This window comes from Corapipo altera, unplaced genomic scaffold (genome assembly GCF_003945725.1).
Source record: "Corapipo altera isolate COAL_440 unplaced genomic scaffold, ASM394572v1 61, whole genome shotgun sequence".
In the NCBI taxonomy this organism is placed as follows: Eukaryota; Metazoa; Chordata; class Aves; order Passeriformes; family Pipridae; genus Corapipo; species Corapipo altera.
The window spans coordinates 6,779,499-6,793,275 of record NW_020884910.1 but is presented as its reverse complement, the minus strand read 5'-3'; the positions used below and the strand labels follow the sequence as shown (position 1 = coordinate 6,793,275).

Genomic DNA, 13,777 nt, shown 5'->3' with positions numbered 1-13,777 from the left:
TGGGCAGCGGGACCCCGGCGCGGCCGAGGGGATGCGCCTCCGCCCGGCCCGGGCAAGGGGACGCGGGCGAAGCGACGCCGCGTGCCAGGCCGGGCCCCCGACCGCCCGCTGCCGCTCGTCCCGCAGCCCCGCGGTCGCGGAGCGCGGGCAGTGCCGCTGACCGGAGTCGCCCGCTCGGGCCCGGCCGGCCCCGCGGCCAGGGAGGGAGGGAGGCGCTCAGGTACTGGGGCGGCCGCGCCTCGGCCCGAGCCCCCGCGGGGGCCGTCGGGGCGGCCCGGCCTCCCCCCTGCCCTCCCTTCCCTCGGCGTGGAGGATGGTGCAGCCGCCCGCAGCCCCCGAGCCGGGCCGGGGCCGCCCTCCCCGGGGGCTGAGGGGATGAGCCGTGCCCCGCCGGGTGGTCGCTAGCGCAAGGATGACCACTCCCGCCCTGCTGCCGCTCTCCGGGCGGAGGCTGCCCCCGCTCAACCTGGGGGCCTCCGCCTTCCCGCACCACAGGGCTACCTTGAGACTCTCCGAAAAATTTATCCTGCTCCTTATTCTTAGTGCCTTCATCACCCTGTGCTTCGGGGCGTTCTTCTTCCTCCCCGACTCCTCGAAGCACAAGCGCTTTGACCTGGGCTTGGAGGATGTGCTCATTCCCCACGTGGACACCAGCAAAGGGGGCAAGAACCTCGGCGGCTTCCTCATCCACGGGCAGGGGCACGACGAGCACCGGCACAGGTAGGTACCTTGCTCGCCGGCAAGGGAGCGGGACTGGGGAGAGGGAGATCCCTTAAAATAGGTCCTTCCCGTACTGCTGTTCCTCCTCTCTCCGACATCCTCGTGTCTTCCCAACGTGCATCAACTTCTGAGCACTAGCCTGGTGTCCTCCAGCTGCCACATGTAGCTGTGGCTCCATGTTTTCTTTCCCAGTGTGAGTTTAGCCTTCTGGCGAGCGAGAACTGGGAGGATAAATATGAGCTGTCCTCCAGTGACTGATTTATTTTCTCACCCTGGCCAATTCCCTGCATCAGTCATGGAGAGAAGGGGGTTAAGTTATGGCGTTTGTGGAGACAGTATAAGTGACTGAAAAACTGCTGCATCTCTTGTGTAGCTATTATGTACTTACTCAAAACAGCTGCTTGTTGCTGAATAGTGTGCAAGAACTTTGATCTGACAAAGACTGCGTGCTGTGATCCAGAGGCTGTCAGCCTCTGATGAGCAGGACACGGAACTAGTGCACATGGCACAATTGCCTTTTTCTGGCCCTTAAAATCACTTGTCATTATGTTATTCCTGATAATTGAAGTTGCCAGTTGCTGAGTTGCCTTAATTGTATTTGCCAGTGTAAAGAACTTGGAGATAAGAGTATCAAGGTTTAATGTCATACTGTTGATAGCTTTTTGGGGGCCACCTAAAGCTTTGTGTGGTGTAAGCCTCTAAATGCTCATGTGAAGTAAAGCGTTCAAAATGGAGATAAAACCCCCTTAAATTATGGTTATACAGTGTGCTTGCTTCTAACATACTTTAATTGCTTAAATCCTGCCCTAGTATCTAGATCATAGTGAGGCTGACAGATCTCTCTTCACTGTCAAACATGTGCTAAAATATGATGATGGGTGATAAAATATCTGCTCTTCCATACTCAAATTAGTAATACAGTGAAATTTGAAGAAAGGTTACTTATGTTGGTAATGCTCCTTTGAGAACAGTTTAAAATGTATCTTTTTTACGTAAGTATTATTTAAAGGTTATTTGTGCTAGATTAAAAGGAGAGGTTTTAATTGACCTCTTTTTATTAATCTGTTATGAGTTATAAAGAATACCTGAATACTGTGGTATTTTTCCTTAAGGCATCTTTGCTGTCGGATGCCTTAGGCCACTTACATGAGCCCTTTCTCTCTATCTGAAAGGGCATGGATACTTAATATTTAACAAGTACTTATTTTGTCTATGATGTTAATTGCTAGTGTGGTTAAATGTTGCATTAAGGATAAGTTTAGACAGTCTCTAATATGCCTTTGAAGTTCTCGTGTTCCCTGTGTGTGTTTGGTTTTTTTTTGTGATGTTATTTCTTAGCTCCCCTGGTCCCTGTTGCACATTCAGTCAAAATCAGTTTCTAAAATATAGGACAGATGAAACAAAAAGAGAGTTCAGGAATTTTCAAAACTCCAGCTGTGAGTGTTGTACCTTGTGTTGCCCAGTAGATGGGCTGTAGAAAAAGGAGTTAGTTGATAGTGATATTTCATGTGGGTCCTTTACGGGTTCCTTCTTGAAGTGTAATTACTGAGGCCACAGCTTTAGTAATGAAGTACATACGTTTTTGTCTGTCGTGTGTAGATAAGCAGTAACTTAAAACTGTTGGAACTAAATGCATTTTTGGTTGTTCGGGATATGTTCTTAAGCGAAGTGGTTATCCTGTCATCAGTCACCTCTCCTACTGTTCCTCTATTGCTATAACTGTGTGTACCCTGCCCTCCACCCAGAATTTCCCTGTCATGTTCTTTTTTTTTTTTTTTTATGGCCACATTTTGAATTGTTATTTGAGCAAGAATAGATATTGTTCCTGTTGTTTTAGCCCTGCAAACCACTGGATTACTCCGGGCATATTTTAACTGCTTAGAAAGCCTGCCTGCTTAACCTGCTTGTAAGACCCTTGTGTGAATGCCACAAGATGCATTGTGAAGCAAGGTTATGTGCTTTACTTTCAAAACAACTTCTTTGGCTGATTACCATACAGTCTTATCAACAAGCTATTTCCTAGCTTGGAGCTGATGTGGTGGCTGCTTTCCCTAATGGAAAACACTTGTTGCCATTTTCATTATCGAGTTCTTGCTCCTGGGTTGCAGGGACATTGATGGATGGTATTTTGAGAAAGTATAGGGTCTTTGGTGGTGAGTTCTAGATTAGTTGTTATATCTGTTTGGGATGGAAAACTTTGTTCTACCTGCTGTCAAGGAGCAAAGTCATGCGTCAACTACTCTGTAAGTGTTGGTTTTTGGGTAGTGCAGAGGAGTTCTGGTACAAAAGATCAAGAGAAATTACCCTACCCTGAGTACGAAGGAGGATGCAGTCTAAGATGTGCAGTGTGAGGATGGATTGACAAGTTGTATTTCCAGAAATTGAGGGACTTAGGTAATCAGATCAGAGGTCATTCATATGAAGTATACACTTGATCATGAAATGACAGGTGTTTTGATTTAGTCAAAAAAGTGTTTCTTCTGTGAATGCCAGTATTGACCTCTATCAAATGATAAAGTGCTCATATTAAAATGCTGCTCCCTTGGTATATAGGCTATAATAATTTAATGCACATTTTGCCCTACTCAAATTTTTAGCTTTGTAGGCTGTTGGAAAATAATTTTGTTTCTATCTTCTAGCAAAATATAGCAATGCTGTAGGTAGAAAGTTGTCGTGCAGCCATGCTTTAGTGTTGGGTGTACAAACAATGGTTCCCACAGGACCTTTTCTGTATTCCTTGCATTGCTTTCCCACCTTGTCCCTTGGGCACCCTTGACATTCTTGAGTGCTTTTATTATTATTGTTACAGTGGTTACCCCTTGCTGACATTAACTTTACATCTTCCATTAAACTGTTTTCCTTACTGCTCTCGTCCCTTTTTTTGTTTTCCCTTCTAGGCAGAAAAAGGCAGGAGGCGGGGGGGAACCCTGCTCCCTTCCTGATGTTCTTAAATATTTATTCAAGAATTACGGTGTCCTTGCCTATCATCCAAAGAAAGAGACATTTCATGTAAGGAGATGGTTAAAATCTGGAGTACAACTGCAGTTTATATTTTGGGAAATGGGAGGGCTGTATTGCAAGGTGATGATCATTTTCAGCTGCTCATTTCATCGGTAAACTCTTCATGTGCACTTGCAGCATAGTGCATGGGGAATGAGTTAGTAATGTTGGAAAGATGTACCACAAAATTTTGCCTCTGAGGGGAGGGAGAGTGGAAAAGACTAGTCCAGGACTTAGGAAGATATGTGCGGACACACACTTTTAAAAAATAAATTTAATTTCCTGAAGATGAATTTCTCTCCATTTCAAATAGGATATTGCAGAGATTCTGGAATGAGAGCTGCATGGTTTTAAAGATACATCTTGCCAAACTAACTTGAGCGTCACTCAAAATTTGTTACACAGTTCTAGATAACTGTCAGTTATCCCAAACTTCTGCATCTCCTGCCACACAAAAATACTTAAGGGGTTTCTTACTACCCAGTTACTTTTCAGATATCTTAGGTATTTTATTCTTCCATACCAGGCCTAAAAGATAGCTGAGGAACCAAATCAAAACATTCTTATGGCTTCTTGGCATCTAATGTAAATGAGTGAGAATGCAGATGCCCTGTAATCTCCTTGATTTCTCAGATTTTTTGAAAACAGGATTATCTGCAATATAAAAATGGAGGGGACTTGTTTGTTTAATGATGTGTCAAACAGCTGCTCTTTATATTACTTCACAAAAGCTAAGATCATTTCTGTGGTAAAAGTGCATTAATATTAGAGGCAACGAATAATGTAACTTGAGGAGCTCAAAGCAACAAAGCTACTTTGTAACAGCAATTGGACTACTATTGTGCCAACAGTTAAGTCCTTCAGAATTTGCAAAGCTGTATCTTCAGCTGCTAAATTCCTGCGTATTGCTTGAAGTCATACTTTCTGTCTGTGCTTAAAAAACAAAAACAAAACAGCAACCCTCATGTCATCAGGTTGATAGCAGGAGCTGTTAATAGAAGTGATCACCTCAATTACCTTGCCCTCTGTGAGTGAGTAGGTATGATTCAGTTTAAATCATGCTTTCAACTTTGTTTCTGGAAAGCTAAGGAATATTGATTTCCATGTGATGCAAAGATATAAGCTCAGCAGTCTGACATGACCAGTTGAGAGTCAGCAACTGTGTGGCAATAGTCTAAAAGTGCTCTTTCTTCTGTTACTCCATATGTGGTTGTCTCTGACAGTAGCAGCTCCTGTGTCAACTCATAGGAGGTGAAAATAACAAAAATTATTCTGAGGAGCTTTCAGTCTTAATTTTTTCTTTTGAATTCTGCATTTTTTTAAAAAGAAGCAGGAAAAGCTTAACATACTTCTTTTGAATCCCTTTATCTTATCTGTATGACTTAATTAGCCATACTAAAAGTGGGCAGAGGAGATAATTTAATCTCTATTACTGGGATCAGTGTGTTCTGTCATAAAAGTACATAACGCTCTTTGCTCTTCCTTTCCCAACTTTACTCTAGGCACGGCCCATTAGTGTAATTAGCAGTATTTGCTGTTGTGATTCAGTGAGCCTGTTTTTTCCCCTGAAAAACCAGGAGCCACTGTGGCATCTACACCCCAACTCCTACTCCATTCAGTTTTTCATTGCAGACTCCCCACAGTCTCTTTCAAGTGTGGGCACTGAGTTTAGGCTGAGATGCTTCATCTAGAAGCAAGGATTTTCTAGGGTGCAACACGCAGGAGATAGAGGTCCTCATGGTTACATCTCTGGAGCTCAAGTAGTACGTTCCAAGTCAAGGTTCAGAAATATCTTGTATATCTAGGGCAAAGTAGGCATAACTGACTGGTGCCAGTCTTCAACTGTTGAAACTACTGCAAGAGCACTGACCCTCTTTATTGGGAGGCTTTTCTCAGCTGGAGTTTTTAGTAGACAAATATAATTCTTCGTTCTGGACTCCATTTTGAGAAGGGGCTTGAGAGATGATGCTGGTACTTGAAGATTCATGGGAGTTTGATTTCTTCTGGAGTGCCCACTTTATACCCTTAAACTCAGTTGGGCTTTGTCCTGAAGTTGCAGTGGGCAGTGGGAGAGGTGCCCTCTTGTATTATTTCTGAGGTTCTGCTGAAATGAACGCATTATGTTGTAGGCTGAGAAGTGCTTTCAGTTTTGAATTACAAAATGCAAATTCTAGACCATCTGTCTAGATGTCCTCCCTCCTCTCCCCCATCTGCTGAGCAGAGTAGAGCATGTGTAGAGCACTGCTTTCTTCATGTTCTTTTACTGTACTCCAGTTTGTCGAAGTATTTCCTCTGTTTTGAAAGAGGGGAGTCAAGAGCTGGTGTTCTCCAGTTCTTACCCTTTTCAGTTAAAAAAAAAAAGTTTCAACTTGTTGGTTTTCTGCATGATCTATACTTTGTCTACATGCTGGAAAACAATCAGGCGTGGGAAAACTGCAGGAAGCCTGCTAGCTGGATTTATGCCAGCTAGTGGGTGGGAGGCAGTAGCAATTTGGTTCATTCGTAGTTTTGTAGATTAAAATCTCAAAAGAACTTTAGCATAAATGTGGGTTGCTTGATTATGGTAGCAATGGAGGCAATAGTAAGCAGCATGGCTAGTTGTGGGCATATTGCACTACAGGAGTTCTCCCATTGTTTGATCCTCTCAGTTTCCTGTAGTATCTCGATCCTCCTCAGCTAGTTCTGAGTTATGGGTTTTTGCTTCCTTACAACAAACGTCACCAAACTTGTAATTAGTTTTTCATACAGGTGTGGTATGTGCACATGTTTTCATAACTGAACTGAGACTGAATATGGACAAAGAGGAGAAATCTTGTAATACCTTTTTCTTCTTATGTCCATCCCTAGAAAGCCCATAAAATTAAAAAACATGGTCAGTGCTTTTATTCTACCATTCTGCACTTCCATTATTGCAGCTGTCAATGTTGAGAAGAGACTGGTCTCGTGGGTAGGCAGCTGTTCCTCAGAGTAGTTATTCCAGCTAACAGAGTGGGAACTGGGGGACACCTGTTTGGGTATAGCTTGTGGGATTTGTTCTTTTCCCTTCATTTTCAGATGCAGGCTCAAGTGAGTGCTATCATCTGTCTTAATTCAGTAATTAGATTATCACTTTATTACTGAAATTCAGAGTTCTCTTGCAAGTTAGCTGTTTGTGGAGAGAGGAGTGTTCAACAGGCCAACAAGCCTGTAAGGGCAAGAAAGGGAAAAAATAAGTATCTTTTTTCCTGCTACCTTAAACCTTGAAATAAAAAGTCTGAGGGCTTCAGATGTCCTGTATGACTGTAACTTTTCTGAAGTATCTGCATTTACAATCTGATGGTTTTTCTCTTATTTGCTCAATATGACCTAGGATATTTGTCTTCAAATTCAACACATGGATTTTGCTTTATTATTTTATTGTTTTGAGAGTGAATACATTCATTCATGGGGGGAGGAATGTTGGGAAAAGTTTTGGTGATTGCTAGGTTCTTGTCATAGGTTTGCTCATAAAATTTGTGGGATTTTGATTCCTTTTGTCTTTGTTGTCTGATCTAGTGTCCTGTATGGAGGAAATTATGTATCTTCATCCATTCACTCTAAGATCTGGAGGTTCTGTATTATTGTTTGAGATCTTCAAATACTAAATAATAAGGGAGATAATTTCCCTGGTAACTTCCATTCTTGTTTTTTTGAGTACCCAACCAGGTACACTGGTGTTTCTAAAATTTAAAAAAAAAAAAAAGCTTAGAAGATAGGTTAATAAGTAGCCTGTAATATTACTGTGTTAGCTAGACATTGCTTTTTAAAGGTCTTTTTGGCCTTGTTGCCAGAGCAAACAAAGTTTGTGGACATGCCGTGTGTTTACCTGTAGCTCTTACTGACCCTTTGCTGTTCTGTATTCCTCGTTCTTCCCTGTAGGATCTCTCAGCAGGAAAGGGTGACCTGTCAGAATAAGTGCTAAAGGAAGGATCACAACTGTGAGCCCAAGAGTCATTTGTGATACTTGGTCTGTGTTAGTCAGTCTGCACTAGTGTAACTCTGAACCAGCCACAGCACTTGTCCTCTGTTCTTCACTGATTGCTGGAGAGGGGTGGTTGGAGATTAATGCTGTGGCAGGGAAGAGCTGGATTTTATGGGATAGCAGTAGCAATGTGGTGTGTTACTGAGGTGGTAGGAAACATTGGAACAGAAAGCGGAAGGCTATTGGTGTTTGAACTACAGGACTGTGTTAGTTCTTCTTAGAGGATTTATTTTCCCAAATATTGAATCATATTTGCGATTGTCTCTTGCTTTTTTTTTTTTTTTTAAATACTCATGATGCACTCTGATGAAGAGGATTACCTTCCATGTGGTATTGAGCATTAGTTTCATTTATGTTTTATGTGCTCTATTACTTGCTAGTCACCTCTTAAACCACCAGAGGCTTTTAAAATGCTTTCCCAGCTCTTTGCAGTTACTGCCATTGTGGCTTACAGTGGACAGCTAGCTATTTTCCATGATTCTATTTGAGAGAGCAAGTTTGAAGTTTTCACTTGGCTTAACATTATGTAATCTGATCAGTATGGAATGAGCAAAATTACAGCTTTAAGGGAGTGCATGTGATGAAAGTATTTTCTTGCTGTATAAAGCTTTAGGAACTCTTAAATGAGGTAACTCTGTTAACACCAGCATGCAGAAATGTCAGTTTTCATAGAATCCTAAATGGTTTGGGTTCAAAGGAACCTTAAAGATCATCTAGCTCCAACCCCACTGCTATGAGCGAGGATATCTTCTACTAGACCAGGTTCCTTAAAGCCCCGTCCAACTTGGCCTTGAACACTTTGAGGGATGGCGAGTCCACACCTTCTCTGAGCAACCTGTGCCTCACACCCTCACAGTAAAGAATTTCTTCCTAACATCTAATATAAACCTCTTCAGTTTAGGGCCACTCTTCCTTGTCCTATCACTACATGCCTTTGTAAAAAAATCTCTCTCCAGCTTTCTTGTAGGTCCCCTTTAGTTACCTGAAGGCTGCTAGAAGGTTTCCACGGAGTTTTCCCCAGCCTGAACAACCCCTACTCTCAACCTGTCTTCATAGAAGATGTGCTCCAGCTTTTTATATGCTAGCAGGCAGTTGGAAGACTTTTGCAAGATGGTGTTCATTTCAGCTGAGTTTTAGCACTGTTTGCAGTCCAGCAAGGCATTTGGAGCTTTCACAGACAGGCTGCATGAGTAGCTTCTCCCTCTCAGTAATTTGCTATCATATGTCTCTGTGACTTGCTGACATGTTTTAATGTCTGAAGTGTACAGTCAGGCCATTTATGGGCAGGTGAACATCAGTGGCAAATCAAACTAATCCAATTGACTTTTTATTGGATCAAACTGAATGTGATCACTAAGGGTAAGAAAAAGGTACCTACCGTCTGTGGGAGTGGTATATCCCTTAAATTCTTCAGTGGGAAGGGGAGGATCACATCTGCCGTGTTCTCACTTTGAATATCCTGCTGGATAAATAAACTTGTACTGAATATACTGGGTTCTACACTTGGTTTAGGTTTGTTGACTAGTAAGAATAGCTTACAGCATGTGCTGTTCCCTCAGCAGATTTTTCTGGATATGTTGCTGTCTTTACAAATGTGTTGCATTTTGAGTGCTATTTGCTGTTTTTCCGGTGCAAGTTGTGGGATCTGCTTTCTCTCCAGAATACTTTCATCCTTTCTGTAGTATATTTAGAAAATCGTAATCCAGAGATGACTTTCTGGACCACAAACTTCCTGTTTGTTTTTATTACTTTTGTGACATGAAATTTGCTCTATGCTTTAAAAATAGAACTTGAAAAACACCTGCCACTTGGCTTGTTTGAGATGACAAAAGTAGAGGGAAGGAGGGAAGGATGCTTAGAGAAGAGGGAAGTTATTTTCCTGGTTAAGATACAATATTCCTCTCCTCCCCCCCTTTTTTTTTTGTTTCCAAAGAAAGAAAGAATTCTGTCCTGAAAAAATGATAGTGTGAACTAGTTTGACTAAGAACTGTGTTTCTGGTGACCTTTTAAATCTCTTAATCAGGTTTATCTTGGAAACAGTGATGACTATTTAATTCTAAACTTAATAATTGCAGATGATGCAAGCAGTGCTATAATCACACATTCTTAGTTTCCTAAAGGCATCTGTTCTGCTGTCACTGGCTTCTGTTCGAGTCAAAAATGTTCTCCAAGTTTTTAAGTACTGTATGCAGTGAATTCTGAATTGCAATGCACAGTGTTCTGGAGAAGACATGACTGCAGAGGGTTAAGTGGGCTCTTCTGTTTCATGGAGCTCTGATGTTATAAAGGGTATTCAAGAAATTCATATTTTCAAATTTTCTACAGATAGTAGAATCCGTGGCAATTGAAATATTAATGGGTCTCTGAAACAGCCCTTTTCCAATAAATACATAAAAATCAAATGAGAAACAATGCTAACAATTAAAAATAAAATTAACTTTAGTTTTATCACTGTCTTGCACATTATTTTAACTGGTTGTTGCTCTGAACTGTTAAAAATACTGATTTAGGTACTTAAAAACAGTTAAGTTGCATCTGCTGATTGTTATACTTGTTAAATTGGTCGAGATCAGTGCAGGGAAAAGTTAATAGAATTTGAATGTTACACCTATTTCTATGTGAAATGAGTTACTATTTCCCATGCCAGAGGATGGACCTTAACTGCTCTTCAGTAACTATCACCCTAATGACTAAGAATTTTTTAATTTTATGTCATGTCTGAGAACTTTCTCATTTTGAGAGTTTGATACCCACGGAAGGATACTAGAGTTATCACGTATACAGATATATTATCTGTATATGTGATATCTATAAACTGCTTGGTGAAGTGGATAATCAATTGTCACTGCTATGACTTAAATACTTGAATGTGAAACTTTAAAACCAATGACTAATGAGGTGACCGATATTCTACTGGAAGTTTTTATAAGTAACTTCTGTATGAACTTGGTTCAGCATTTTCTTGAAATAGTATTAGTGAACATGATGACTGGGAATAATTCAAAGTTGTCCTGGTAACCAAAGGAAGCTCTTTTGTAAAAACAACACCAAAATCCACCCGAGTCCCCACCCCAAACCAAACAATAAACCCTCCCATCACCCCATCATTCTTGGTATTTATGTGAAAAACAATGGCAGAAACCAGTGATGGAAGAGAACCTGGAATCTTTCTGACAGGCTTTTACTCAGCCCTGTGTTGGCATTGCAGCATTTGACTGCTGCTTGTTGGCCAAAATAGGCAATAGGAACAGTTTATTCACTCAAAAAGCTAAGTGCCTAATGGTGACTTTGTTCTTGAGTGTGTTGGTGAAACACCAGAATTTTTATCATCGCTCCATGTGACCCCCCAGGTCCTTGCTTTGCTCTGTTCTCTTTTGATATGTTTATTTTGGTTTCTATAAATCACTTGAGTACTAATTTTATTCCGATGGGTGTGCTGTTGTGGTTATGCTCAATCATTGACTTGACACCCCGTCTCCCCTTTTTAGACATAATTTTCTCAGAATAGCATCTGGCCGTCACACTATGGTGGGACTAGATCATCCAATCTGCTGCTATTACAAAGAAAAATGAGGCTTGACATATTCATGTCAATTTGGCAAGGTGCCTGAATCATTATGCTCAATGAAATATGTGACGTTTCAAGTGGTAATGTAACCTGCAGGAGCACTTGCAGGAGAAACTTGAGGCAGTGCAAAGAAAATGCCACGTTTGCTTGGGCTGGAAGGTTTAGGTGCTGACACAAAGCCACCTGATCAATCCCCATCACAAGATGGTTTAACCCATTCCGATATTTCATTTTATTCAAAATTTTTTATTCTTTAGAATTCGTTGGTGGTGATCCTAGGAAAAGTTAAGTGCCTTTTGAGTTCAAAAGCTAAAAAAACCCAAGGAAACATCTATGGAGCTTCCTTTCATACATTAACAGGTAGACAAACTAGCAACTAGCCCAAACTCCAAAGTGGTGTGTGTAACTTTTGAGTAAGTTGTAATTCCTTGCTTTTCTACGGTTCTCTAGCAAGTTGGTTTTGAACTTTCGTGGATTCATAGTATGGAATTTTTAGGAAAAAAAAAAGCAAACTATGTAATACTGTCTAGTGTTTTAGTAACTAGAAAATATGTAGAAGCATAAAAAATTAAATTACTCCTAAAATATGATACTGAAAAAATTAATTTTTCTATCTGACTTCTGTTGAGGAGAAAAAATTCTGGAACCTGTACAGACTGTGAGTAGAATTCTTTCAAGCTGTCTTGAAAAATTCCCTTAAACTGCATCAGCCATAACCTTGCTCTTACCAGCTTTCAAGTGTATTCAATAGTGCTTAAAATAGAATGCCTTTTGAGATTTAGAAAGGCTTGTATTTACATCAAACTGTTAAAAAACATTTGTGGCAGATGGTTTTTGGATTTGTATTTTATGTTCAGTTTCTGCTCTACCTCTCCTTTGTATAGAATTGTTCACTTATTTTTAGCAATTTGACCCTACTGTTTTCAGTTCAGTGCTCAACAATTAAAAGGAAACAGGGCAGTGAAGGTGGCAAGTGCTGTCCAATGGTTCTATAGTCCAAGGCTTCTAAAACAGCATCACCATCTTGTATGCTATGTGGGGATGGGAAAGCTGCGAGGGGAGGAAAGGGTAGATGTTGGATTGTAGTCTAACCCAGAAATTTTTCTTATATTCCTTTATGCCATGCTGGTTTTCAGATCACAAATAGCCTTTGCCCCAGCCTTTCTCCCACAAAGGCTAACTGTGGTACTGAAGCATGTTGTGGTGATGGATGGCTAATAATGCCTCTTCTTCTTTTAACCCGTTAATAATGGCTGAACTGTAGCCGCTCAGAAGAAAAGATGAATAAAAGCCTCCATAAAACTGAAGAAATCCTCAAGAAAGGAAACTACATTTGGCTTTGACAGCCAGTTTAAATACCATGTTTTGTGTTATTTATTTTTTCTGGAATCCAAAATGATAATGACTGAAGGTGACACAATGACTGAAGGTGACATAATATTTATAGGGGAGGGAATTAAGCTTCTGTTTTCTAGTCTGAGTGCATGATTTTGCAGCACCTTTACTTTAGGGTTGGAAAGAACTTTCAGCTAATACTAACTTCCATGCGTGACAGTGGCTGCAAGGATATGACCTTTTACCGCAGCATTAATCTTCAGAAATAGAATCTGTCTTTAAAATTGCCATGGGTGAGTGTTTGGCATCTTCTGCCACGCACAGAGGTTCTTCAGACAGGAGATATACACAGCAGTTATTTACTGGCTCACGCAGAGAGCCTCACCACTTGGGCTATTTACTGTGGATTAATGTGCTTACCAGCTCAGTGAGTCTCTGCTGACCTGGAAGGTATAAGGTAGGAAAATATCAACCTCCTTTGATCTTGGAGTGCGTTGATTCTTGATCTGGCTGAGTCAACATATTCCAACTCCACTTTTTCTTCAGCTTTTATGCCTTTTGGAGTCAATATTTTTCTCTTGGATTAAGTTAGTATCTCATCAATTACACTCTGTTTCTTACCTTTGGTAGCTTATAGCTGTGAGAGTATCCTCTCATAAGGTTCCAGTTTATTTTTGGAACTCAGCCCAAGCTCACACTGGATTTTGAGTTGTAAAAGAGTTGAATCTCGTGATTTGGTGATCTTGGGACCATATGCTTGTTTACTCTGGACCAGCATGTTTGAAGCTATTAGGTCTGAACTCAAAATAAACATGACTTTGTTGCCTACAGCCAGTGAAGTGAAGGAAAGAGTTGTGAGTTGTTTTCTAGTTCCAGAGTTTTCATTAGTCAAATCAACGGTGTTGTCCTGTTTGAGTCATCTCTTAGTTATGTACTGTTATATAGTACATATAGTATGGATACATTTGTTAGTAAAATGATCTGTTTTTCATGAAAGAGGTAAGAAAGTTGCCATAATAGTTTGAGCTAATTTTATTTTAATCTTTGAGGAATCAAACATTTAACTACATCTATCCATGAGCTGCATTTTGTTGCTGGGAATTTAGGGAGTTTTATATGGTGGTGGTGAAGGAAGAAATTAGACTTTACATGGT

The 13,777-nt window shown here is 40.8% G+C and overlaps 1 protein-coding gene across 1 annotated transcript in view; it reads left to right on the top strand.

Annotated features, from left to right (window-relative positions):
* The first annotated feature begins 278 nt into the window (after nt 1-278).
* MAN1A2 (mannosidase alpha class 1A member 2) overlaps nt 279-13,777 on the top strand; it is a 131,844-nt gene continuing 118,345 nt past the window's right edge. Inside the window, exon 1 of the mRNA XM_027653543.1 lies at nt 279-720. Coding sequence (XP_027509344.1) covers nt 413-720 — 308 coding nt within the window. The 5' untranslated portion in view covers nt 279-412. The remainder of the gene's footprint in view (nt 721-13,777) is intronic.